Here is a 25,910-nt window from a genome sequence, read left to right on the forward strand (position 1 = left end):
CTGCAAATCCTGGGAAACAACCAGCAGCACCTGAGCAAAGCTGTGGGTGTTCCCATCTGAAAGAGGAGCTTGCACAAGCCTTGGATAGCAACAGAACTGAGGCTTTGCAGCTTGGGATGCTAAGGAGGTGCTGCAGCATATTGCCTTGTAATAACAAGAAGCAAAAGCTCAGCAGAAAGTCTGTGAACCAGATAAGATTGATTAAACAATTTCTAACCAACAGGGTTGCACATAAAAATTTTATTAAAACCTCAAGTGTTAAATTTATTTGCTGGGTCTGTCACCGCTATTTTTTTTATATTCAGTAGTGATAATTACTACATTAGAAATTAAATGAACCTCATATACTACATCTTTCAGACCTCCTAGGAGAGTTGTGAAAGTGATTTAGGGAAGTGAATTTGCTATTGTGCCTAATCAAGTTACAGTAATTGTCACCTATAATTTTAACTTGACTGCTATGTGTTTAATTGGAAGTTTTACCTTTGGTTTTTCATAACTGAACTTCTCTGTGACTGTTTTGGTTTTTTTTCTACTTTCCATATCCTCCCAAAAGCCACTGGCAGAAAACAAATAACTGCATACAGCTGTGCAGTTAATAGCATTGCTCTTTGCTACCACCTCAGCTTCTTCATCAACCTGAGGTGCTGCAGCATCAGGTGATGTGAGACCAGCCCCAGGTTGTATCTCTTGAGATTGTAGTCACAGCTGTGTCAGTATCAGTGGCAATAAAAGGGCTTTTTTGGCCAAAAAGCTCTTCAGCTGGGCTGCAATTCTTTCAGTACTACGGGGGTGAGAAATTTAAGGTAAGTCCTAGGACTGTCTTATGTATTTTGGGGTTCGAGCCAGTTCCTTGCAGAGTTACATCTCTGTTTGCTTCTGGGGGTGCTGACTTCCAGCAGCACAGAATGTGGGTGATGTGGCTCTGTGTGGCCCCTGGTTCCTTGGGTGTTTGGTCAGAAATACTTCCAGGGATTTGCTGCCCTGCTCCATGCCTTGTCCTTCTGAGATGCTGGGCCATATGAAACCATCTTGGAAAAGCTTATTGATTAATCTCTTGTCTTGCTTTCCCTCTGTCAGGCTGAGCTCTGCTGTCCAGGAAGCCAAAAGATTTGCAGAACAGAAGCAGGGGACCTGCAGGTGAGTGGCAAGGTAAGATACAGCCCAGCCAAAGGGATGCCCCTTTGGGTACCCCTTATAAGCAAGACCCCAGGACACCAAGATTGGAATCAGGGTCAAGGGGAGGCTTAGGGAGGCTGCTAAAGCCTTCTCTGCTCCCAGCCAAATGCAGTGAGTTTAATGCACAGGTTCCCTTGTGTGGGCATCAATCTGGGTGACTGCTCTGATCTCTCAGCTCTGAAGCAGCCCTGCTTCTCCCTCCTTTCCTTTTCTTCCTGAAGAAGTGTGACTATGCACATGTACATCCAGCACCAGCCTGCAAGGAGACAAGGTTTCTTCTGGATTTAGGGAAGATGATGATTGTGAGTGCTAAACAGTTGATCTGATTATTAATCTTCAACCCTCCTGGATGCTTACCCAACATCAGATTCAAGAATGGGGCTGCTTCTGACCATATCTGTTCAACATAAAGTAATCCTTGTCTCACTGAAGTCTCATTATATATAAAACCTGTTCAGATTTGGAACACACTCTTCACTTTAGAGAATCTCTTATGGATCCTAAAAAGTCCAGAAATATTATATTGATGCAATTAATGGAAGCTATTTGAGACTATTTTGCTACTGTAACACTGATAGAAATGATGTGCTTGTATGGCTTTCACCCACATTCTGGAATGATGTGTGGAGAATATCAGTAACCCTGTTCCTGAATAATTCATGTCCTATGTTGGCCAATTTTTAAGCCTTTCTGCTTAACCACAGAAGATCAGCATTTTTGTTGCCTTTTTAATCAAAGGTTTGGGATAGAGGGGAGGGAGAGTATTAGTTTTCTTTCCCCAGGCTTTCAGTACATAACTTAGCTATTCAAATGAGGCTATTTTGGCCTAAGAAGCATTTTAGCTAGCTCTTAGGCCTGCTACATTATACAGCTTTCTAGTAAATCGTGAATAAGTTCAAAGGCTGTGGAGCTTTTTTCCTAATTTCTCAAAGGTCCTTTTACTACCTAATTTGTTTTCATCCAATGTTATTTACTAACTCTAATCAACTCTTCTGGTATTATTCCAGTCTGTGAGTGTGGGAAGGTTTGGCAGGTAATGTGTGACAGCACAGGGAGCTTGAAAAATCCTGGCCTTGAAATGAATATTGTTGGTTGGAAATTGGACTGAATTCATTACCTACTGGAGGTCTCCTGAACTTTGCCTTCATGTAAGGATGCTTCACTGCTGTGAAACAGCAAAGCTCTGCTGGGCTTCTGAAGTGATGCTGAGTGACACAACCCCAGTTATTAGGAATATTTAGCCTCAAAAGCAACAGATGGGGGCAAAAGCCAAAGGTCTGGCTCAGAGCAAAGAGAGAAGGCAGTGCCAACCTTGGCAAATGTAGGGCTGGGTGGTCTCCTTCCTCTGGTTCTCTCCTGGGGTCATGCAAAGCAATGTTTGGGGTTGCTTTTTTTGTTTGGTTTTGTTGAAATGAAAAGTGAAAAGGTTGCTTTAACAATCCCATTAAGCATCCATCCTGTATCCCTGAGGGCAAGAGGACAACAGAGTTAAGACAAGGGGTTTGTAGTATCACTGGCTGGAGGGATGACCATAGGAGGCAGCCCCCTGAACCCAGCCTAGCACCTTGGCTAGGAGCTCCTTCTGGTCACTAGCCCAGTGACAGAACTCCTCTGACTGTCTGTGGATCCACACCAGCCCTCAGTGTTTGAGCAAACTGCAATTGCTGGCAGGCAGCATCAGCCAAGTCTTGTTGGCAGGAATCTGTCACTGAAGGGGAGTGTGTTTGGGTTGTCAGCCTGAAAGATTGAACAGAAATGTTGATGTGTACAGAGAGCTCTGTGGACATATTTGGAGAAGGAGAGGTTGGAGTGAGATCACCACAATAGGAAACCAATTCCCTGTGTCTATAAGGCATCTCCAGACAGTTCCCCACTCTTGTGGTTTTCATTTATTTTCCATGCTCTTTCTTTCACTCTGATTCTTCCTCTGACACACCAGGTGAGGTCTGGCAGTCTGGGCTTACCCAAGGCAGTGCATGGAGCACTTGGTGTGACATTCACAGCTTCCTCTGCCACTTAGAGCTGGCTTCTCTCCTTTTTGCCATTGTTTCTTCTTTTCTTCCCCTCTCTCTGCCCTGAAGTTTGGGAAACAAAACCAGGATGCTCTTGGAAAACCAAAGGGAGTTTGAAAGCAACCGCTGTGTTCAATCCCAAACTTTGCCATCAATTTCCCAAAAATCCAGCTAATTTTCCAAAGTGCCTCTTCTCTGGAGCTGCATTTATTCTCATCTGGTTGCCAAGAGCCAGCCCACAGCTCCCAGGCTGCCATGAGGTAGAAATGACAGCTCCAGCATTCACTTGTCCTGGAGTTGCTGGGGAGTTTTCTGTGTTCCTGTTCCACTGGGAGGTTTCCAACCTCCCTGCTGAGCTCTCCTCCAGCCACATCAGGTAAGCTTAGCTATGCATTGAACTCAGAGACTGGAACTAATCCCACATTTCAGCTTTAGATAGAAGAGAACAATGAGATGGGGAGCTTAGCTTGGCCTCTGCCCCAAAGCTCAGGTTTTCAATACATTAAAGGAAACAGATGCCCTAAGCTTAAGCATGTGTGTTTGTATTTAATACCAGCTGTACCTCTGAGCTGAATGCCAGGGCTATATATTTGAGGCAAAGTATGTGCAATACAGAGTGTGCTACATGGATGTCTAAATTTTCTGTATTCTGTTTAGTGTGTGTAAGTTTTGGTTCATTACTCTTGACAGAAAAGCTGTAATGCCAGGATCAATAGTCTGGATATAAATTCAGGAAGCTGTAGAAAACTATTACTGTTAGAAGACAGGAGCCAACCTCAGCAAGCACATGTTTTTTTCTTTCCCAACTGTTGATCTTTCTGTCACTGAAAGAATTAAAGTCTGCCCCCAAGTTTCACTTCCACTACTCAGAGCAGAAGTGACTGGCTCATAGTGAGTTTTCTGCCAGCATTCCCTTGGCCTCCAAGAGACACTTATATTGACTATGAGAGAATGAGATTTAAATTTTTTTTAATAATAAAAAGATGAATTTTTATTCAGATCTGAATCAGTAAGATCCTTATTTATAAAATTTGAATCTTTTAGCTGAAATGAACCGATATGCTAGCTGCTAAAAATGGCACTTAATTGTCTTATCTTGTCCCCAAAGAGCACTTGCTATTTTCTTTGGCAAATAGAGCAAAATTTTAATTTCCCCTCATTTGAAATGTAAAAAGAATGGTGAATAAGAGTGACTACCCTGAGATCTTGGCTGCACGGTGCAGGCTAGAAATGAGAACAGACTATGCAAGAAGAAAGTGGCATTAAAATGATTTTCCTTCCCTTTCAGCATTTTTCCTACTGCTATGATTAGTGAAAGAACTGAGCTCTGCGTGTTCCTCATGCCTCTGATAAGCAAGCACAATAAATCAGAAAAAGGAATGAACTCCTCTGCCCTTCAGCCCCATAGTCCTGGTGTTGCTGACCATCTTTGCCCTCTGGTTTGGGACAGGAGGGATCCTCAGGAGCTGGAGGAGCACTTCCCAAGAGTGCTGAGCCTGCTGAGGAGGTGTTTTGGATGCCCTGAGGATTGCACCAGGGGATGAAGGGCACGCAGGACCTGAGCTGGCCCAGCCATACCTGCAGTCACATTTCTAGGCTTGTAGTTTAGTCTGGGAGGCACATTCAGGCTATTTAAGAAGTGCAGAAGTGGCAGTGAGGGATCCTCCAGGGCGAGTTCTTTCCCAGTCTCCAGGGTGTCTGCCTTGGATTTTCCATAGGAACTCTATTCCTGTGCTTGCTGGGCATGTGACTCTAGGCAAAGCCATTTGTTTTCTGGGAAGTGCATGCAAAGGGTGGAAAAATGATAGGAAATCAGGCCCTCTACTTCTTTCCACTGGGTAGGAATGCCCTGTCCTGGGGTGAGGCAGGGAAAGCTTCCGTGTGCTGGTGGGCATCTGCTATGCAAAGTACTTGGTAATACCAATTATACATAAAACAAAAAACCAAGACAGAGCCCCAGTTAAGGAGGTTGGACTTCAGCTGTGCATCTGCCCTTGTGCCAAAGTGCTGCTTAAAATTCTGTGTGTGAGATGTGGCCTCAAAGGGAGCTTCCCATGGCCCCAGATGCCAGATCTCTGTCTTTGCTCACCAGCTGGGCAGTCTCTTGGCAGACCCTGCAGTTCCTTTCCTTACTCAATCCGTGGATTTTGCAAGGGTCTTTTACCATGTGCTGCTCACAACCTCTCCAAGACGTAGCTAATTCCAGATGGTTGACCTCTCATTTGCTTCTTTCTTTCCTCCTAAGGAGGGCTGAGTGTGAAAACTTGTGTGGTTGAAACAGAAATGGTTGTGTGAAGCACAGATGAGTGCTAAATGCAGAATGAGGGGCTGGGGAGCTGAACAGCTGGAAGTTTCTGCATTTCAGAGCTGCAGGGTCCCATCCTGAGCCTGACAAATAAGAATCCTGGGGTTTGACTCTAATGTGGCCTTTGGTACTTATTCTTCTGGTCTGTTACACAAATGTAAGAATTAAGTTAAAATTTGAAGAGATGCTATGGCAAGATAATAGATATCTAGGTATTAACTTCTATTTTAGTTTATATGTGATTTTATCATCTTTTTATCAAACAAGCCCAGGAATGCTCAGTAGTCAAGGTAGTGATATCAGTGGAACTCTTACATGATCAGATTTGAAACCTTGGTAACCCTTCCCCCTTCTCACCCAACAGCAAAAAGTGAATGCCCTGCTCACTCCAAGTATCATAGGAACTGTTTTATCTTTTTCATTTTTGCTTGGGAAGATCTTGTTTCTACTAGGTTAGAGTGGGCATGTTCTTAGCACAGTGAAATCCCAGAGCTTATTGCCATGAGAGATGTGAGCTTAGAGGATATGAAAGTGTTCCATCCCAGAGGATATGAAAGTGGTCTGCTCAGGGAGAGTTTAGGGCCTCTTGTATAAGGAACCCAGTTCCAGGCTTTAAAGCTGTACCACGTGCCAGGATTTCAAAAAAGGCAGTTCTAAAAATGGCCTTTTAAGCTGGCAGTTATTTCTCATATATCACCAAGACAAACTTTCAGAGGAGAAATATTAAAGCTGAGTGACAGTACTCAGACAGTCTTACTTGGCAAAAAAAAAAAAATGTCTGAGCAAAACCTGTTTGGCCTTACTTTGGAAGGTGGGGGTCAAATGAGGGGGGGAAAAAACCCCTGTTGTCCATCTTACTGCTTTAGACTCCAGAATGAGTGATCTTCCTTTATGTACTTTCTAACCTAGTGTTTGCTAATAATTTCTAGGAATCCACCTGTTGTCTGGCCTCCAGTTATCTGATTTATTCTGTTCAGACATTTTAGAGGAAATAACTTTGCAGTCTTTTTAATACATAACCAATAAATATACTCTTAAAGTCAAGAGCAGAAGACCTGGGCCTCAGCTCAGTGTCCTTCCATTCAATAACAAAGCTATTGACCAGGATGAGAAAAGGGTCTAAGGGCACAAACTGAAAATAAAAATTGCCAGTGTTCAGAAAGATGTACATGGAAATTTTTATAAACAGTCAAATATTCCAAATTGAATCCAATCCATAAGATAGAGGTTATGCTCTTGGATTTGGGTGGGTCAAGTAGATAAAGGCAGATAATTAGATGTCTCTGTTGCAGCCCAATAGTTAAAAAACAAACACTGTTTTAAACTTATTTCCTTATGAAAGCTGACACCTGAGGCTTTTCCTTATACAGAAATACAGGGGTACTTCTAAAAATAACCACAATATCCATTACTCCTTTGAGGATGTTCAGACTTTATGGTGGTTACCTTTCTGCACTGAGTGATGAGTAGGTCTAGCACCATGCTGCCCCATCTTGTCAGATAGTGGTGACTAAAAAACAGCCATTGGAAGTTAGATGTCTGAGACACTTTTTTTTTTTTTTTTTTTAAGCAACAGGCTATCTGAGTTATGAAAATAACTCCAGTGTATTAAGTTTCCAATGTTCTTCAGGCTGAAGTATGATGAGGAGAGATACTTCCCTTCTTGGTGTGCCTCCAGGGATTGTCTGCTACATATTCAAGTTCTTTAAAAGACAAAAAATTACAGAAGAGAGAACTGAAAGACACAGCAGCTCTGAGTGATGACTTCAGACTGGCCCAGGGATATAGGATGGTGTTGAGTAATTCAAGTTTACTGTACTCTCCCTGGAAAGAAACAAATGTGGCTGCAGCTATGCCAGCTCTCCCAGTTAAGAAGGAAAATGAGTCTCTCCCAACTTTCTTTGGTTGTTCCAGGCAGAAGAGACACTTTTTTTTTTTCCCCCCCCCCCCTTGCTCTTGGGGAAGTGTCTGCACCTTTCCTGCAGTGGAACTGCAGTCTGACTGAATCACATTTTGTGGCAGGCTCAGTTTTCTTCTACACTGATTCATTAAAGTCCCAGCTCTTAATTGTCAGACCTGCCCAGGCCAACAGTGAGTAACCAATTTCTTTGGAGGTCAGGATGGGTTTTTCCATAGAAGATGCAGAGTTTTAATGACATACAGATAGGTAGAAACAAAAATGGATGGAGAAAGGGCAGCAAGAAGTCATTATTCTGTTACCTCTCCCACCACTGCAAAGGTCTGTTTGATCTGGGCTCTCTGGAACTAGGGATGAGGTAGGCAGAAGGGTTTGGAGAGCTGATAAACTACTTGCTGGAATGCAGCTCTGGAGACAAGGTCAGAAATATGCTGCTCTCTGCTCTGAAATGGGCACCTTTCCCCTTTCTGTGTGGTTTATTTTCCACAGGGGCCAAGAAACCTGGGGGAATAAGGGTCGTGTTTGCTGGCAAGAAGGGTTTTGGAGATTCCAGGCTTGTTATTTAGTGTTTGTTCCAGATTAACTGGGGAGTTCCTTTTTAAGTGATGCTTTTAAACGTGGCTTTTAGGAATAAGAAATTAAATGCCCAGCTGTGCATGAAATACCCACAGAAATTCTTTAGCTGCAGAGAGGCTGGAGTAAATTCAGTCTCAGTGAATGCTCTGGCAGTGCCACATTTTCTGCTGGCAACTGGGGCTCTGCTGCACACCTCTGGAACACAGCCATGAGAAGCTTGAGGGTCCTGGTGTGCTGAGGAGGAATCATCATAAAAATATGATCAGAGCCTTGGGAAACTGTAACAGGGCTCATATTCTGAGCCTGCTGTAAGCCAAACAGAACCATTTCCTTTGAGATGCTGAAAAAGGAGGTTTCACTGGGCCCAAACTCACAATCTCCTCTTCCTGTGCAAAGAGGATCCAGTGGTGTTCAGACTCCTCTGTCAGCTCCTGGTAACTGCAGATTGCTCTGGAGGAAACTTGATGTTGGCAGTGGGTGAATGGGCATTTTGTTCTGAAGTGACTGCTCCAGAGTTTATCACTGTCACATCACCTACACAGTGTCAGTCACCCAGATTTTTGGTAGCTGCTGGGACTTGCTGGAAACAAGTAGAGCCTGTGTCATTCTGAGATTAAGGAGGGATTAGCCACACAGCTTCAGTCAAGCTTAAAAAGAAAGGTTAAACACTTTGGGAGGAGGAAGCATTTGTGTCTGTAGGCACACGTGTCTTCCAAAACAACAGATGGTTTCAATAAAGTTGCTCCTGCTGCTAGGAAGTGGCACTTCTTGACATTAGCAGAGCCACATCTCATCAGGGTTCTTGTTTCTACCAGCCTGGCTCAGCAAGGCCAAATCCAGTGTCCAGTATGGGGTAATCAGAAAAGGCACTCCAATACCTGCCCCATTAATTGCCCCCTGCCAGCCTTCCCTTTCTTCTGATGTAATGCCCACTGTGCTCAGTAGGGCAGGATCAATAAGCTTTGAAGGGCAACTTCCCCTAATGATCCACAATTCCCCCTACTTAAACTGCTGCAAGAACTGTCTTTTTTTTTTTTTTTTTTTTTTTTTTTTTTAAAGCTTCTGCAAGAAATGTGTGATTTCTTGGAGCTGCCACACACAAAAAAAAAACAAAAAACAAAAACCCCTCTTTGTTTCAGTCGATGTATCGATGTATTAAATTATTGTGCAACTAAATGAATGTGCCCCTTGGTGACAGAACTGCAGAAAATGAGCTGTGTTTTATGCATTAAAGACAAACTGGTAAAAAATTGTTTTTCAAGGTTAGATTGTTCCACAGTGAGCATCAAGAGCTTTCCAATTAAAATAGGAGGGTGCAGTTGTATGGGCTGTATCACTTCTCAGAGATTCCCAGTATGAACTGACACATAAAAATAACAGAATAATTGTAAATTATAGTAATTGAGACACATTAGGGTGCGAGCAAATAATATTTTTTATTAGTTTTGTATTTAAATTTTACAGTTAAACAGTTTTGCTGGAAATAAATGTTGGTTGGTTTGTTTGTTTGTTTTTTAATTGAAGAGATCCATTGAAACAGAGACCATTCAAAACATTGCTCTGGAAAACTGAAAACTCTTTTCAAGTTTCTGTCAAGCTACTTCTTTCCTTGGAAGGGTGTGGTTTGTTGGGGCTTAGGATGGCCCTTCCTTTCATGATGCTCTCCATTTTTCAGGGACAGAACATACAGAAAATGTCCAAGAAAAAAAAAGAAGAGCCTCCAGTGATGCCCTCCTTGCTATGACATACAAAATTAAAATAGAAATATTTACACGGATTAAAAATTGTTCCCTTTTAAAGCTGTTTGAACAGCCCCTTGTTCATATTTTTCTTTCAATTTTGCTTCAGTCCCTTTCATTATCTTCATTTTGCCAGCAGGAGATAACATGAGAATTCTTTCCCAGCACTTGGTACCAGGAATTGGATCCTTCCAAGGATGCTCCCTGCACCATCTCTTGTGCAGCAAAAGCACTGGGGGTGGTTTGGGCAGTTTCCTAGCAGAAGACTCAAAACAAAAATTTGCTGAAGATTTGATGCCCTCTTTGTCCTTGTATTGAAGGCAGATGAGTTAAAGTTTCCTAATTAACTTGTTCTCTAAGTGTAATGAAGGTAAACTCTGTCAGTAGCTTCATTGCTTGTTCAAACATTTTTGTGCTATTTTCTAAGTCCTCAATTATCTGAAAAAGTGTGCATTTTGTTAATTTTCTCTTGAAACTTTTTCCTTCCCCTCTTCTTGATTTATGACTAAGACAATCTTGATTCTGAAGGCAAGAATCCCAGAACAAACAGTGCCAGTTTTCAGTTCAAAAGGGGGGCAATGTTTCTTATCACTTATAAAAGAGTCTGTGTTCCTTCTCAGTTGATATTATTTCGTCTTTGTTTTTGAACCTTTGGCATATCAAATGGGAAAAAAAGAAGTATTTTCTCCATCAAGTGTTTTCAGCTGTATGTTTTCAAGCTCTACCTGCAGAAATGATGAAGTAGGTGTGAAATTAAAGCATAAGTGAAAGCGTTCTAGTCCCTCAATAACCAGGACATTTCAGAGTCTTGCAAAATTTTAAAATGGTATCATCAGTTTCAGAAGCATTGCTAGCAAAAAGAATAAAAAAAAGAAAACATGCTGCCAAAACTTATTAGAATATTGATAAAGGGATTTGTATCAATGTATCTCTAAGGGCTTTACACCTCCTCGTTGTCTCCTGGGAAGGCAAAATCCATGAAATCAAATTATCTGATAAACTATTGGAAGCATCAAGCCAAGAAGCCAATTTTCTGACTTGTGTTTCTCTGCACAAATACTGGGCCTGCACCTCTTCCCGGGCAAAACAACAACAGGAGAAAGGATGTGGCAGAAGGAAAGGGAGCTGAAACTCACTAAGCATCTTGCAGTTGCTGAAATAATTGGTTCTAATATCTGTGTGCAATGAAAATCCCATTTATAACACCTCCCTTTGACATGTTGGGTGACTGCTACGGATTTTGGAGCAGCTTGCACAGGCAGTGGGGTTTTTATTTTGCACCTGAGAGATCGAACAAATGATATGAAAAAGCCAGGTCCTTGGGCTTTTTCCCCATGGGCAGTGCAGGAAGGTTTCCAGAGGGGGCAATGGGGGGTGTGAAGTATTTCACCTGAGAAAGACTTCAGCCTAAGAGCTAGTGCTGCTATCAATGACTTTTAAAGAGAATTCAAACCTGTTTGTGTGGTAATTTGTTTGCTTCACCACAAACCTGACAGAGCTAAGCTCTTTCAAGAAAAGCTTGTGTTCCAGAGGACTGTTTCAATGTGGAATCTCTATTTAAAAACATTCCTCATTTCACTTCTGTACCTGAACACGAATCCAACCCGGGCCAAGTGCCCACACCAAAGGAAATGAACTGCATCAGGCAATGCCATTTGCTAAAAGGTGAGAGTGGAGAGATTCTCCTTCTCTCTGTTTTACATTCCTGGGGACAATTTCACATCGCTGAGTGGGGAGATTGGAAAACTGCAGAATCGATTTGCAGACGTGAAGTTCTATTTTCTTTTACACCTCCTTCATCAGAGGCTCCATCATTCCTGTACTGTTGTGGCATTGCTATCGACAGCAGCCTGGATGCCACTGATAATTGCTCAGCTAGGGAAGAGCTGTGCCTTTCAAGTGAAAGCAAAACCACAGCAGCAGCAGTCAGGTGGCACTGGATGGTACTATTCTTGCCTTTAAATTCATCTGCTATCCAGTATTGTTTATGTACATATGCCATGTTATTTCTGAGAGTTAGAAGGAAATGTATTATAAAACACTGCATTCTTTTTTGCTGGACGGAACTACCCAGCTAAAAGCTGAAAAGTTGTATTTAAAGCTGATTTGATGAAGAAAAATAGCAGCGAAAAAAAACCCCACAACAAACCCAGAAGAAAAGGATGGACTTCAGAATCCTCCCATTATTAATTCTTCTTTCATTGTGTTTCACAAAGACCAAAACAACTCTTCCACAGCAAACCTCTGCTCATGACTCAGTTCCCAGGAATGGAACCAGGGGGTAGTTCCTGCAGAAAGCTGGAAAAGCCAGTGGCTATCAGCCACTTCATCTCTGGGATGGAGAGCAAAACAGTCTTTGTTGATCTTAAAAGGTCATTTGCAACAAACCAGTTGCTTGTCTGCTGGAGTTGTTCAGCTGCTTTCCAGGCAGGAATGCTACTGGGAGATTTGGGAGCGTTCTGGGGAGCACAAACACTGGGAAAAGCAGAAAGACCCCTGGCATGTCGAGCTTGCAGACAGAGTAGCTGATGAGGTGGTTTTTTGATAAAGGCCCATTCAGCCTCGCACAGCTCTGGGCCTTGTGTCCAGATGCTGTCCTGCCCCTGACCGTGCCCTTGCAAGGCAAGGGAAGGGGCAGGCTTTTTTTGTTTTCCCTTTTTCTGGTGTTTTCCCGGTAGCGGTCACACTGGCTGTTGTCCCCAGACAGCTTCAGGGTGTCACCTCCGACCCCTCCTTGCGAGCTCAGGGCAGGGGGGGGTTTAGGAGACACAAAGAAAGTCAGCACAAAGCCTGATCAGACAGGAGCTGCTGGGGCTTTATTTTATTCATACAGAGAGGCCCTTTCTCCCGGGTGTCACTGGAGACGAACCCACTCCGGCACAACGCCTCGAAAGGTCCCCACAGACCCCTGCCTGCAGGCCCCAAGATGGCGGCTCCGCCCTGAGGCGCTCTCCTCCTCGTTGCTAGGCGACGGGCGCGGCCCGCCCTCCCCGCCTCCTCCTGGGAACTACAACTCCCAGCATCCCCTCGCAGGTAGAACTACAACTCCCGGCACGCCTCGCGCGGCAGGGGAGGCGCTCCCCCTGCCTCCAGCACTACATTTCCCGGCAGGCAGCGGGGCCCGCAGCCAATCAGCGCGTCCCAGGTTGGCGGGTGCCAGGAGCGGGGTTGGCTTCCGCGGGAGTAAGCGGAGCGCGGAGAGGGAGCGGCTGGAAGGGGAAGCAGCGGCGGTGACATTTCCTCTCGGGCCGCCCCCTTCTCCCGCTGCCGGAGCGGGGCCCCCGAGAATGGCAGCGTTAGGAGGTCGGTGCGGCCGCGGTACCGGGGTGGGGGGAAACGGGCGGGAGCGGCCTGTGAGGTGGGGAGCCCGGGGAGCGGTGGCTGCTGAGGGGAGGTGGGGCCTGGTGTGCTGAGGGGCTCCTCTGGGAGAGGGGGGGACGCTGAGGAGAGGGGGTTGGGGCCTTTCTGCTGAGGGCTGTGTGTGGGGATGCTCCGTGGGGAGAGGGAGAGGTGCTCGGGGCCTCTGAGGTGAGGGGTGGCTCTGAGGGGTCCCAGGGGGGCTGGGGTGAGGGGCCTGAAGAGTGGGGGGTGAGCTCTGGATGGGAAGGTATCAGGGGAAGGGATCTGGGGGGTTGGCTGTGGGTGATGGGGTTAAGGGGTGTGGGGTGAGAGCGTGGCCTGTGTATTGGGGGGGTGCGGTGGGACTGGGCTTTGTTAGGGCAGAAGGAGGGGGCCTGGGTGGGACAGCCCTGTGCTGTGTTGTGTGTGAGGGGAGCTGAGCACAGAGGGTGGAGTGGGGTTGTCTCTAATGAAAGGGTTCTCTGAGGGTGGGTGTGGGGAGTGGAGAAGGGGTGGCTGGCTGGGAGATGAGTGTGGAGGGTGTTTTGGGGTGGTGTCTGGGAGGAGGAGAGATAAAGTTTTGAGGTGCAAGGGAGAGGAGTGTTAGTAGAGGGGGAAAAACGTTTGGGGTGAGAGAAGATGAAAGTGATTAAAACGACTGGGAAGGGTTTACAGAGTGAAAAGTGTAAGGTGGAAAGTGTCAAGGTTCAAACAGAAAAACTGGATTATGGGGATGAGTGTTCTTGGTCGAGTCCATCAGGGCTGGAAGCTGATTGTATGTGCTCAGTGCCTGAGTGACTGGCAGGATCAGAGAAGAACTGTTAGAAAGTTCTTTTTCAGTGTTAGAAAGTAAATGGGACTCTCTAGGACAGCAGATTCATCAAATTTTTTTGTACATCAAAACTTTGCTAGGTAGGAAACCTTGTAACTGATACAGCAATTTATTATTTAATTGGAATTTGCTTGCTAGTGATTAATATCGTTTCTGAACAAGTACAAATTCTCCCCTTTCCTAATGATTGCTTAGTTTTGAATGTTGGTGTTCAGTTATTGTGACAAACTCTCCTGATCTGACCTTTTTTGGGCGGGGTCAGCCTATTTGTGGGAGGGGAAAAAAAAAAAAAAAAAGAAGAAAAAAAAAAAAAGGTGTTTTGAAGATTTTTCCTAACAACACTTTGAAAAGACACTGACAATATTTGGCCTCAAGCTTGCCACGGGCAGTGTGAGCCCCAGAGCAGATCCCTGCTGATTTAGCTGTGACTGTGCTCACAGCTGTGTCTGAATTCTGAGTGAGAAATTGTAACTGCTGTGTATCACACCAGTTAGAATTTAAATCTCCTACTCAGCACCAGCATTGTTGTTTGCTCTCCTCTTTGCTGCTTTGTGCTGCCCAAAATCTGTTGGGAGCATTCTCTGGTGCAGTCAGCAGCTTTACCTGATCTGCAGCTCTTACCACCTCATGTTTTTCTTTCGAGCTTTCCTTTGTTGTCGTTGCGTAAAAAAAAAAAAAAAAAAAAAAAAATTGTTGCTATTACGAAACATTTTTTTGTGCTGGAGACATTGCTCAATTTTCACTTTAGGATTTGCTTCCTTAGACTCATCACATGTTACTTAGAAGCATGTGCTTCACTTGGTGTGCTTTGCATGCTCACTCCTTCATACCTGATTAATTTGAAAGGGTAATTGTCTTTTATTTGTGCAGAAGAACATGCAGATGTCTATGCAAATTTATTTGAATTTTTGTTGCCCAACATACTCACTCTAGGGCTGTTTTTTCCTGAGTCCTGCTAACTATTGCTTGTATGAGTGAGTAGCCAGTTCCTGTTTCAGTGTGAAGTGTGTGTGTATGCATCTACTTTTGTAATACTTGTGTAGGTTGGGGCTTATTTTATTCTTCTGCATTTTTTCCTGGTTTATAAGTGTGGTTCTTGACTTAATTTCACTCCTTTCCACAGAAGGGAAGGAGTAATAAATATGTAGGGAAGGTGTAATAAATATGAACTATTTATATTATATTTTTTCCTTCATATTAACAGATACAATTTTGCAGGTTAACAGTAATTGACTTGTACTTTAGGAAAATAAAAAATTAATCGAGGTATCTTTTATATCTTTACTCACCCTTGAAATTTTCAGTCTTGCTGTTGGGTGCTGACAGTGAGGGAGCATGAACTATTAATTTGTGATAATTCTTGCTCACGGGTGGGGTTTTGAGGGCTGTTTGTTTATTAAACAGTTGTTTGTTAAACAGTTTCAATTTTGCTTTGCAGAACCAAGTAAGTTTTCACAAACACTGAACGGAATTCCTTCTGCAAACACAGTCAGCAGTGGAATGGACCCCTTCCACGCCTGTAGTATTCTTCAGCAGCTTAAAACCATGTATGATGAGGGACAGCTGACAGATATTGTGGTGGAAGTGGATCATGGGAAAACATTCTCCTGTCATAGGAATGTTCTTGCTGCAATCAGTCCTTACTTCAGGTACAATTATCTGTTGCTCTGGTGGTGAGCAAAAGCAGAATTATGCCTTGTTTCCATGAAAGGAAAATCAGCAAAAAGCACAAAATGCTGATATTCTGTTTAATAATGAGTAATGCAGTGCACCTAGTAAGTAAAGGTTGTTTTCCTAAAATCACAGAATTACCAGTGTCTGTTGATCACAGGAGAGTTTAATTGGGAAAAATGTCATATGATTTAAAAAACCACAAACAACCAAAAATTTCTATAGTATTGAGGATATCTTGGGTACAATAACAGCACAGTTAAGCTACTTGTTTCCTTTTTAAAGTTAAATATTCTGGGATATGCATATAAAGTAAAGCATTGGAAGCTGAGTGCAAACACTTGGCCATGTCAAGAGCTTTGTTTGTAAACTGAGTGAATTTTAATGTGAGCTTAATGAGATCATTAAGCAAGAAATTCCAGCTTGCCCGTTTTGGTGCAGGAAGTCTAGAACAACCTCCAGTTTAGGCACCCAGAAGGACAGTGTAACAGCAGAGATGGAGCTATTGGTGCTGATAAAAGTGCAAACACACTTGGGTTTGCTGTGCAACATCACCAGTGGTGTCCCCCAGGGATCAGTGTTGGGCCCAGTTCTATTTAATATCTTTATTGACAATTTAGATGAGGGGATTGAGTCCATCATCAGCAAATTTGCAGATGACACCAAGCTGGGAGGGAGTGTGGATCAGCTGGAAGGCAGGAGGGCTCTGCAGAGGGACCTGGACAGTCTGGAGAGTTGGGCTGATTCCAACAGGATGAGGTTCAACACAACAACCCCATGGGGAGCTCCAGGCTGGGCACAGAGTGGCTGAGAGCAGCCAGGCAGAAAGGGACCTGGGAGTCTGGATTGACAGGAAGCTGAACATGAGCCAGCAGTGTGCCCAGGTGGCCAAGAAGGCCAATGGCATCCTGGCCTGTACCAGGAACAGCGTGGCCAGCAGGTCCAGGGAAGGGATTCTGCCCCTGTGCTCAGCCCTGGTGAGGCCACAGCTTGAGTCCTGTGTCCAGTTCTGGGCCCTTCAGTTCAGGAAGGAGATTGAGGTCCTGGAGCAGGTCCAAAGGAGGCAACTGGGCTGGTGAAGGGATCCAGCACAGATCCTCTGAGGAGAGGCTGAGGGAGCTGGGGGTGTTGAGGCTGGAGAAGAGGAGGCTCAGGGGAGACCTCATCACTCTCTACAACTCCCTGAAAGGAGATTGGAGCCAGGGGGGGGTTGGGCTCTTTTCCCAGGCAACTCTCAGCAAGACAAGAGGGCACAAGAGGTCTCAAGTTGTGCCAGGGGAGGTTTAGGTTGGACATTAGAAAGAATTTCTTTACTGAGAGGGTGATCAGACATTGGAATGGGCTGCCCAGGGAAGTGGTGGATTCTCCGTCCCTGGAGATCTTTCAAAAGAGCCTGGATGTGGCACTCAGTGCCATGGGCTGGGAACTGCAGTGGGAGTGGATCAAGGGTTGGACTTGATGATCTCTGAGGTCCCTTCCAACCCAGCCCATTCTATGCTTCTATGATGATCATTTCCTTTCTTCCACCCGTGCTGAAAAATTAATTAGGATTAATTTTCTTTTGTAGATCTATGTTCACTAGCGGCCTTACAGAGAGCACCCAGAAGGAAGTTCGAATCGTTGGTGTTGAAGCAGAGTCAATGCATTTAGTGTTGAACTATGCATATACCTCCAGAGTCATGCTGACAGAGGCCAACGTCCAAGCTTTGTTCACTGCAGCCAGTATCTTCCAGATCCCTTCCATCCAAGACCAGTGTGCTAAATACATGATCAGCCACTTGGACCCGCAGAACTCCATCGGGGTGTTCATCTTTGCTGATCACTATGGCCATCAGGAGCTCAAGGACAGGTCCCAAGACTACATTCGTAAAAAGTTCCTGAGTGTCACCAAAGAGCAGGAGTTTCTTCAGCTGAGGAAAGACCAACTGATAAGCATACTCGACAGTGATGACTTAAATGTAGACAAGGAAGAACACGTTTATGACAGCATTATAAGGTGGTTTGAGCACGAACAGAATAAGAGAGAAGTGCACCTTCCGGAAATATTTGCCAAATGCATCCGTATGCCTCTGTTGGAAGAGACATTTTTAGAGAAAATCCCTCCCGTGTTTGCACAGGCTATGGCCAAAAGCTGTGTACAAAAGGGACAACCTAGTGCCAATGGCTACACACAACGTCTTGGGATGACTGCTTCTGAGATGATCATTTGCTTTGATGCTGCCCACAAACACTCAGGAAAGAAGCAAACAGTGCCTTGTTTAGATTCGGTCACAGGGAGAGTGTTTAAACTATGCAAGCCACCAAATGACTTGAGGGAGGTTGGAATTCTTGTATCTCCTGATAATGATATTTATATTGCGGGTGGTTACAGGCCGAGCAGCAGTGAGGTCTCCATTGACCACAGAGCAGAGAGTGATTTTTGGATGTATGATCACTCTGGCAACAGGTGGATCCCAAAAGCTCCTCTGCTGCGAGCCAGGATAGGCTGCAAACTGGTTCATTGCTGTGGTAAACTGTATGCAATAGGTGGTCGTGTTTATGAAGGAGATGGGAGAAACTCACTCAAGTCTGTGGAGTGTTATGACAGCCGAGAGAACTGTTGGACAGCTGTCTGTCCCATGCCTGTAGCAATGGAGTTTCATAGTGCTGTGGAATATAAGGATAACATCTATGTTTTACAGGGTAAGGTGGTTTGACTGACTATCTGGTGTTTTGTTGGTAGTGGGATTGTTCAGTCTGACTGTCTGCACTCTCCTGGAGCACCCTTAGAAAACCCAGCTCTCCTGGATGTCCCACCCTGGGACAAGGAGGTGGGAGGAAGGCAAGAGAGAGCAGTGAGCAAGAAGAGGGAGATTCTCGTGCCCAGGGAATGTGGCACCAAGTTGTGGTAACTGCAAAAATGGCAGTTTTGGTGCTGCTGTAAGTCAATATTGATTTTCACTGTGAAGATTCCTTATTAAATCTTTAGCTGTGTGAAGTGCACTGGTGTTGAAGAAAATATATTGTCCTATGACAAGGCACTTGGAATCTTATTTGGCTAAACCTGTGAAAATTCCTGGTGTCTGTGTTCTTAGTGAATTGTAATATTCAGGTAACCACTGTAGGACTTCACTTCCTGATCTATTGACTTTTTGAAGTCACCCTGAAAACTGGGAAAGATAATGAATCACTTTCTAGTTAGCTCTGTTTGGTCAGTACCTGTAGTGCTGCTTCTACATCCTTTCTTCTGGTAAATGATCAGGCTTATTGGTGCATTAGATAGTAATTTTTAGATTAATACAAAGAGGGGGACTGGTCAAATATTTATTCTTCCCTTTGTTTTGTTATAAAGATATTACATAAAATAAATACTTGGATGTGTGCGTGAGCCATATAGCAATCTACACTTAAAAAGTGCTGAGAGTGTTCTGTGGAGCTCTAGTTAAAGTCCAAGAAGTGGAAAGTCTTGGTTATTTTTTGGTAAGGGTCACCTCTAGAAACACTTAGAGAAGCTGGGTCACTCTCCATACAATGCTGGACCACAGGAAAGAAACAGGGTAGAGAATTCTGTAAGGTCATTGTTATTTACCAGAAGTCATCAACTTGATCTCCTGCCACTCAGTAAGGTTGGTGGGCTTCTGCTGGATTTGTAGAGAGTTTTTTTTCCTGCTGGTAATGTCTTTGTATCAGTTTTAGCTCTTGGTGGTTGTGGCTTTAATTAATTCTGTTTAAAACTTAAATAAGTTTTCTCAATGTGTCTATTCTGTTGGGTGAGACATCTGCTTTAGATGGCTTCAAAGGAATGCTGAGCAGTATTTAACTGAGGAATATTAACTGAGGAGTATTTGTGCATCCTTTAAATGTTTCTTAGAAGTGCTAAAAAGTGGTTGTTATTATAAACTGTGGAATAACAGTGCATCTTGTTTACAAATTTTAGCTGCAGTAATTCTGTGCTTCAGTGGTTTAAATGACAACTTGATGCTCACATAAATAAGCAAACTGCTCCACTGTGCTAACCAGCAAATTAGAAAGATTGGAGTTATGGAAAACAGGAAACTTTTTTTTTATTTGAGTGTGGTAGGTAAAACCTTGATTAAGTTGCACTGGTATAAAAAAAAGGTTAAATTTGTCATTTTTCTAGAGAAAGCTCATGATTTTGCAGTAGTCAGTGAGGCTTGGTAAAAGTATTAAAATGCCAACAGAGCACAAGCATCAGTTGTAGGAGATGACACTGTGGAACAGAAATGAATAATCAAAAAAAGGTATTACCTGTAAGACTTAATTTCCTAAGCTGTGTTCCACCCATTTTACTCTATTTTCCTATTTTTTGTTATACTCGAGGTGCTCAGTTACACAGAAGCTTGGTTACAACTCTTAAAATAGTCACGTGAAACTGTGTGTGAGTTGAATTATGCAAATATTTGGCAGATGTTAGACTGCTTTTTTTTTTTTTTTCCCTCTGTGCTTTACAAAAGACAAAGTGGTCTTTATCCTTGTACTTTTCATGAAGTCTGGAGAGCATGAACTTTCAGTCTAAGTTCCATTACCTACAGTCTGTAGATGCAGTCATCAAAAGAAGTGTTTTATACTCTAATCACAAAAATAACTCTGAATCAGTAGCTTCATCCAAGTATTCACCTGGCATCTTTTTAATCAGATCAACCCAACCACCTGATACAAGTAGCTTCAAAATCTGTGTGTAGTACAAGACAATTTCCTCAGGTTTAACAACTTCCAGGCACTGAATTCTGAGCCCCCACAGTCTGTAGGTGATGTGCTGGGAAAGTGCTAATGAAAAAATAGTTGAGACATTTCAACATTTTTGAATTTTGAAAGGAATTTTGAAAGGAATTTTGAAAGGAATTTTGAAAGGAATTTTGAAAGGAATTTTGAAAGGAATTTTGAAAGGAATTTTGAAAGGAATTTTGAAAGGTTTTGTCCCAAATGATTAAGTATGGTTTTAGAAGTAGTTAGGAAATACGTAAAACATTGCATTTCTGATGTGCTTCAAATTCCCTCTTTTTCTACAGCTGGAATAGCAACTCAAAGTAGTTTTTACTCACACTAATAATATTTTTGTAATGCTTCAAAATCTGTGTGTAGTACAAGACAATTTCCTCAGGTTTAACCAACTTCCAGGCACTGAATTCTGAGCCCCCACAGTCTGTAGGTGATGTGCTGGGAAAGTGCTAATGAAAAAATAGTTGAGACATTTCAACAGTGGAATTTTGAAAGGAATTTTGAAAGGAATTTTGAAAGGAATTTTGAAAGGAATTTTGAAAGGAATTTTGAAAGGAATTTTGAAAGGAATTTTGAAAGGAATTTTGAAAGGAATTTTGAAAGGAATTTTGAAAGGAATTTTGAAAGGAATTTTGAAAGGAATTTTGAAAGGAATTTTGAAGGGTTTTGTCCCAAATGATCAAGTATGGTTTTAGAAGTAGTTAGGAAATATGTAAAACATTGCATTTCTGATGTGCTTCTAATTCCCTCTTTTTCTACAGCTGGAATAGCAACTCGAAGTAGTTTTTACTCACACTCTTTTTGTAATGCACTTGGAAGAATGGCGTTAGGGTTTGTTTTTATTTTTTTATGGGATCAAGGCTTTTAAAAGTTGGTAGACCATTTCTGTCTGTGGAAGAACATACCTTTTAGAGCTGCTGTTCCGGAAATGAAGCATAAGTTATGTTTTATTTTTCCTCTCTCTTTTCAGGGGAATTTTTTCTCTGCTATGATCCCCAGAAGGATTATTGGGGATTTTTGACCCCAATGACTGTGCCTAGAATCCAAGGCTTGGCAACTGTATACAATGACTCCATCTACTACATAGCTGGCACCTGTGGAAACCACCAACGTATGTTTACTGTAGAGGCCTATGACATAGAGCAGAACAAGTGGACTCGAAAAAAAGACTTCCCCTGTGACCAGTCCATCAACCCCTACATCAAACTCGTCCTCCTCAAAAACAAACTCCACCTCTTTGTCAGAGCTACTCAAGTCACTGTTGAAGAGCACGTTTTCAGAACCAGCAGGAAGAATTCACTCTACCAGTATGATGAGGTTACTGACCAATGGCAGAAAGTGTATGAGACTCCAGACAGGCTCTGGGATTTAGGCCGGCATTTTGAATGTGTTGTTGCTAAATTGTATCCGCAGTGTCTTCAGAAAGTTATTTAAGTTTTCTTTTTCTTTTCTTTTCTTTTTTTTTTTTTTTTTTTTTTTTTCCAGTAACAGGCCTTAGTGATTTCAGTGGTAATCCGATGCTAGAGAAAACACGTCTTAAAGAAAACAAAGAAATTCTGTCAGTATTTATTGTAATCTGAAACAGACAGGTTTTTTTTGTACACGGGGACGGGTGCTCTTTAAAGGTTGCAGTCTGGGGAGGGAATTACTGATCCAGTTTCTTATTTACTGATATTTTCCTGGGAAATAAGAAGGAGGTTACAAAGTGCAATTATCAGCATTTTTTTTTTTTTTTTTTTTTTTTCTGGTAAACACTTAATCATGCCATCCTAAGAAGGGTGTTTTTGTGGTAAGAGCAAATTAAGTGGAAGAGCCAGGATCACTATGCACTACAGTGAAAGAAAATCTAGCATTAGTAGCTAAGGATGTCCAAGATGTTTGGAAGTGACTTTTTTTTTCTCTTTTTTTTTTTTTTTTTTTTTTTAAATACGGGTAAAAATTGAGGCAATATCACTAATTTTGGTTTTGTTTCTGATTATTATTTTTTTTTTTTAACTTTAGATTGAAATGATGTAGAGGAATGGTAGATTCTGATTCATAATGATTTTTTTTTTTTGTACTGTTTTTGAAGTTTGCTAAGATGTTTGTGATGTTGTTTGTGCAAATACTCAAGACAGAATTGGAACATGGAGTACCTTTTGGCCCAGGTGGAGGCCTGTTCAGATTACTGTACCACTTCCTGTCTGTGGATTTTTTTTGTTAAAATTCTGCTTAATTATAGGGGGGGAAAAAGAATCCCAACACCTATTTTCTGCCACTTAGTGCTGTAAAAACTTTTTTTAAACACTGCTTAAATCTTTTTTTCATCCCATAAAGGGCTTTAACCCAAAAGTTGATGGTGCTAGTACATTTTTAATACTTGTTTGTCTGAAATGGGCTAGGCTTATGCTCCTGTTTAAGACAGCCTATTATTTTTCATGGAGTGTGTGTCTGTGCTCAGGCCCTGTCCTGTCATCATATTGTCTTTTTTAACATATTTTTACTGCAGTGGTATTCTTGCACAGAGTGATGACAGGATATGGCCTTAATAATATGGAATATTTTTTTTTTTTTTTCCTTTTTGTGTGCATTCTGTCTCCATTGAAGTCAAATGCTGTGTGCAGATTTGGCACATGCTCCAGTAATTTGGAAAAGTGTGGCTTAACTTTACAAGTTTGTTTTTTCATTTCTCCCTGCAGTCAAGCTCTCAGAAACCACCTGTTTCAGTGTGATCTATAATGTGAAAATTTGCACTACTGAGCTGTCTTCATTATGCAGTGTATTAAAGCAAAATTGACAATAAATACCCATGGCTTAAAGTTATCTTAGATACAAATACAGAATGAGGTTCCACTCTACTGCAACACTTTTCTCTGTGTTTCACATTTTGCTTAGTTTCAAAGAAGCAAATAAATTCAAAGTTCAGCCTCTTATTTCAGCAGTGAAAACTGGACTTAAAAGGGAAAAGAGGAGTCCTAGAACACCCATCAGCTGTAATTTGCCAGGTTTAATTTGTGACAGCTCTAATTTTTGCAGAGCTGTGATTGTTATCTTACCCTTCCCTATTTACTGAACTAAACCAGTTAACTTGAAATGGCAGTGGCCATCTCTGGCTCTAAGTGCTTACCATTATCTGGCTTAACAGCTGATGTTTCAGTAAGCCAAATATTTAGTTCATTGTTTATCCCCCGGGCATGGCTGAGGATTTGGATCATGTTTATTCTGTGGTCTTACTGGTCCCAAATGGAATCTTCCTAATGCATGAAAATAACTCTCCTGGTTCAGTTTCTGAATTCTTGCACAAAAAGTTTTAAAAAGGCAAAAACAAACCAACAAACAAACAAACAGAAAAACTGTGAAAAGAAAAAAAAAAAAAGGCCTCTTTGCATTACATACCTCATCTTCCAGAGGCTCACCAAACCACTTCTTTCAGATGTGAGCACCTGCATTATTTTTTTTTTCTCAAGTTGACAGTTCTTGCTGAGACTGCATTTTCCAACAGTGTTGAGGTGTGTTGTTTCTCTGTTTAGTTTTCTTCTGGATACTGTTTTACATAGACCCATAGCCAAGAGTAAGAGGGTTTTTTTTTAAAAAGTACAACTGATTTAATTTTTAAAATTCTCCTTAGTCCTTGGCTAGCTCTCTTTGCGCTGTTGTAGGCCTCTAGCTGCAAACTTTCTGAAGCACCCTCCCTAACAGTGTTGCATTTGTGTGTAAAACTTTTTTTTTTTTTTTTTTTTTTGCAAAGTGTTGCATAACTTTTTCTTGGGTTTTTTTTGTTTTGTTTTGTTTTGTTTGGTTTTTTTAGGCTTGGTTGAGTATTTACGAGACTTCTTGCTGCTTTTTGACAATCTTCTATATTTATTTAGTAGAACAAATTTCAATATATTACTTGAAACTATGAAATAGAATTGAGTTAGCAATTTGACTGGTCATGTGATGTATAGAAGTACAATATGCTGTGGTTCATTCTGCAGTAGGTTTGTTAATTTTGTTTTATCTGCACTAAAAGTATGAAGATCTCCATTCTGTTTAACCATTCAAACTGAGGGTGTGATCCAAGTCTGTAATGTGTTTAAAAGCTAAATCCTGGAACTTGCCGTGGGAGTAGAATATACTTAATCTTTTGCATGAGGAGTTTGTTGAGACAGTAATGTAGCTGTGACATTTTGCCAGTTCTTAAATGCTTCTACATTTTGCTGAAAGTCAGATTCCTGGTAAAGTTCTGCTTTAGAGTCAGGCTTAGGTGAACTTGCACAGCACAAAAAAAAAAAAAAAAAAAAAAAAAAATAAAGAAAAGAAATAAAATGATTGCACCAAAGGTACTGATAATATTTAAACAGTAATCTGTACATTTTTTCCCCATTGGGTATTTTTTCTTCATTCATTTATTTCCCTTTATTAAATGAATTTCTAGCATTGTAAGGACTTGCGTGAGTGTAAATCTCTCTCTTTTTTCCAAAATTATTAGTTACTTTAGGAGGAAACATTTTGTAATTTCCACTTAATTCCATCAGTAAAGCTTAGAAGAACTAAAAGCAGTTTTGGTGCACCAAACATGCAGTGTGTGTATGTTCTACAAGAAGTTGAAGAGCTCCCTGTTCATAAGGCTGTTTAGAAATGGCATCCAACATTCAGTGCTCAGGTATGTTAGTAAGAAGTACTGTAGTCCTCTGAGGGCAAATGTGTGGATTTTTAAACATTTTGCCATAATTGCACAATTTTGCATTTTTACTTAATGTCATGTTATGTTTCTTAAAATAAACCTATTGTTGAAATACAGTGGACTTCAACTGGTTTTGTGATAAACCTTCTGGGTGCATTTTAGCAGAGTACATTTCTGAATTAATCCAGTGATAGAACTTTTTGCTTGTTTAGTTTCCTCTATTTCTGCACTTGTGGTTTTGTTTGGTTTTTTTTTTTTTTTTAAGGCATCACTATGCCCTTGGTGCTTTTTGTTCTGCTTTTTTGTTTCATTCCTTGTGGCTACTCAAGGTCTAACTCCTTATTTGCTTAAACACAGGCAACACCATCTTGCTCCTTCCCTTCCTCCCTGCCTTTGGCTGGAATTTCCCAGCAGGAATGTCAAGGAGGGCCTTCCAGTCTGCTGCTGCTGCTGTATATTGGAAAACACTGAAACACTTCTTACAGAATTTCCCAGCATCCTGCCTTGGGGAAGTCAGTTCCCAGGTGGTGAAAGTGAGGAAGTGATGTTGGTTGCAAAGGAGTCTGCTGCAGAGCTGGGAATGAGATGCCAGCTCTCCCCAAGCTGCTGGAGCAAAACTCCAGCATTATGCTTGGCTCAAAACATTTACTTGTAAATGATGCTTCTTATTCCAGAACTTTGTTTCCTTTCAGACACCTTCTAACGACTCCAGGGGTGATGCTGAGTCACTGCAGCCTAGGAAAAACTGTGAATTTTCCTTGTTTTGGAAGAGGCTTCTATTGCCAGGTCCTTGCAGTCATTATTTCCACCCTTCCACCCTCTCATCCCCTCACCCCCAGCCCGTAAACTCGCCTGGGTGTGATTTGAAGACTTTGCCTGGCAGCTGGGTCACAGGAGAAGCAATTCAGGAGTCTGGTTTAGTGAGTGTTTCCTGAGCTTTGTGTCACAGGTTTCTCCTCTGTCCTGCTGCTTTCT

The 25,910-nt window shown here is 42.2% G+C and overlaps 1 protein-coding gene and 1 long non-coding RNA gene across 2 annotated transcripts in view; both read left to right on the forward strand.

Annotated features, from left to right (window-relative positions):
• The window catches only part of LOC139801678 (uncharacterized), a 55,032-nt gene extending 46,709 nt beyond the window's left edge, over positions 1–8,323 (forward strand). Inside the window, exons 2-3 of the long non-coding RNA XR_011728270.1 lie at positions 1,081–1,140; positions 7,127–8,323. This is a non-coding gene — a long non-coding RNA (uncharacterized lncRNA). The remainder of the gene's footprint in view (positions 1–1,080; positions 1,141–7,126) is intronic.
• Positions 8,324–12,877: 4,554 nt separating this feature from the next.
• KBTBD8 (kelch repeat and BTB domain containing 8) lies at positions 12,878–25,051 on the forward strand. Its single transcript, XM_071756254.1, has 4 exons — positions 12,878–13,032; positions 15,339–15,549; positions 17,139–18,253; positions 21,261–25,051. The coding sequence occupies exons 1-4, from the start codon at positions 13,017–13,019 to the stop codon at positions 21,722–21,724; spliced, it is 1,806 nt and encodes a 601-aa protein (XP_071612355.1). The 5' UTR covers positions 12,878–13,016; the 3' UTR covers positions 21,725–25,051.
• Positions 25,052–25,910: the final 859 nt, after the last annotated feature.

The sequence above is a fragment of the Heliangelus exortis genome, chromosome 12, assembly GCF_036169615.1.
Source record: "Heliangelus exortis chromosome 12, bHelExo1.hap1, whole genome shotgun sequence".
Taxonomy (NCBI): domain Eukaryota; kingdom Metazoa; phylum Chordata; class Aves; order Apodiformes; family Trochilidae; genus Heliangelus; species Heliangelus exortis.

Bases quoted from the DNA above. Each gene is read 5' to 3' on its own strand.
- KBTBD8 (XM_071756254.1), top strand. The intron at 15,550-17,138 runs GTACAATTATCT...TTTCTTTTGTAG, and splicing joins GCAATCAGTCCTTACTTCAG to ATCTATGTTCACTAGCGGCC. The intron at 18,254-21,260 runs GTAAGGTGGTTT...CTCTCTTTTCAG, and splicing joins TAACATCTATGTTTTACAGG to GGGAATTTTTTCTCTGCTAT.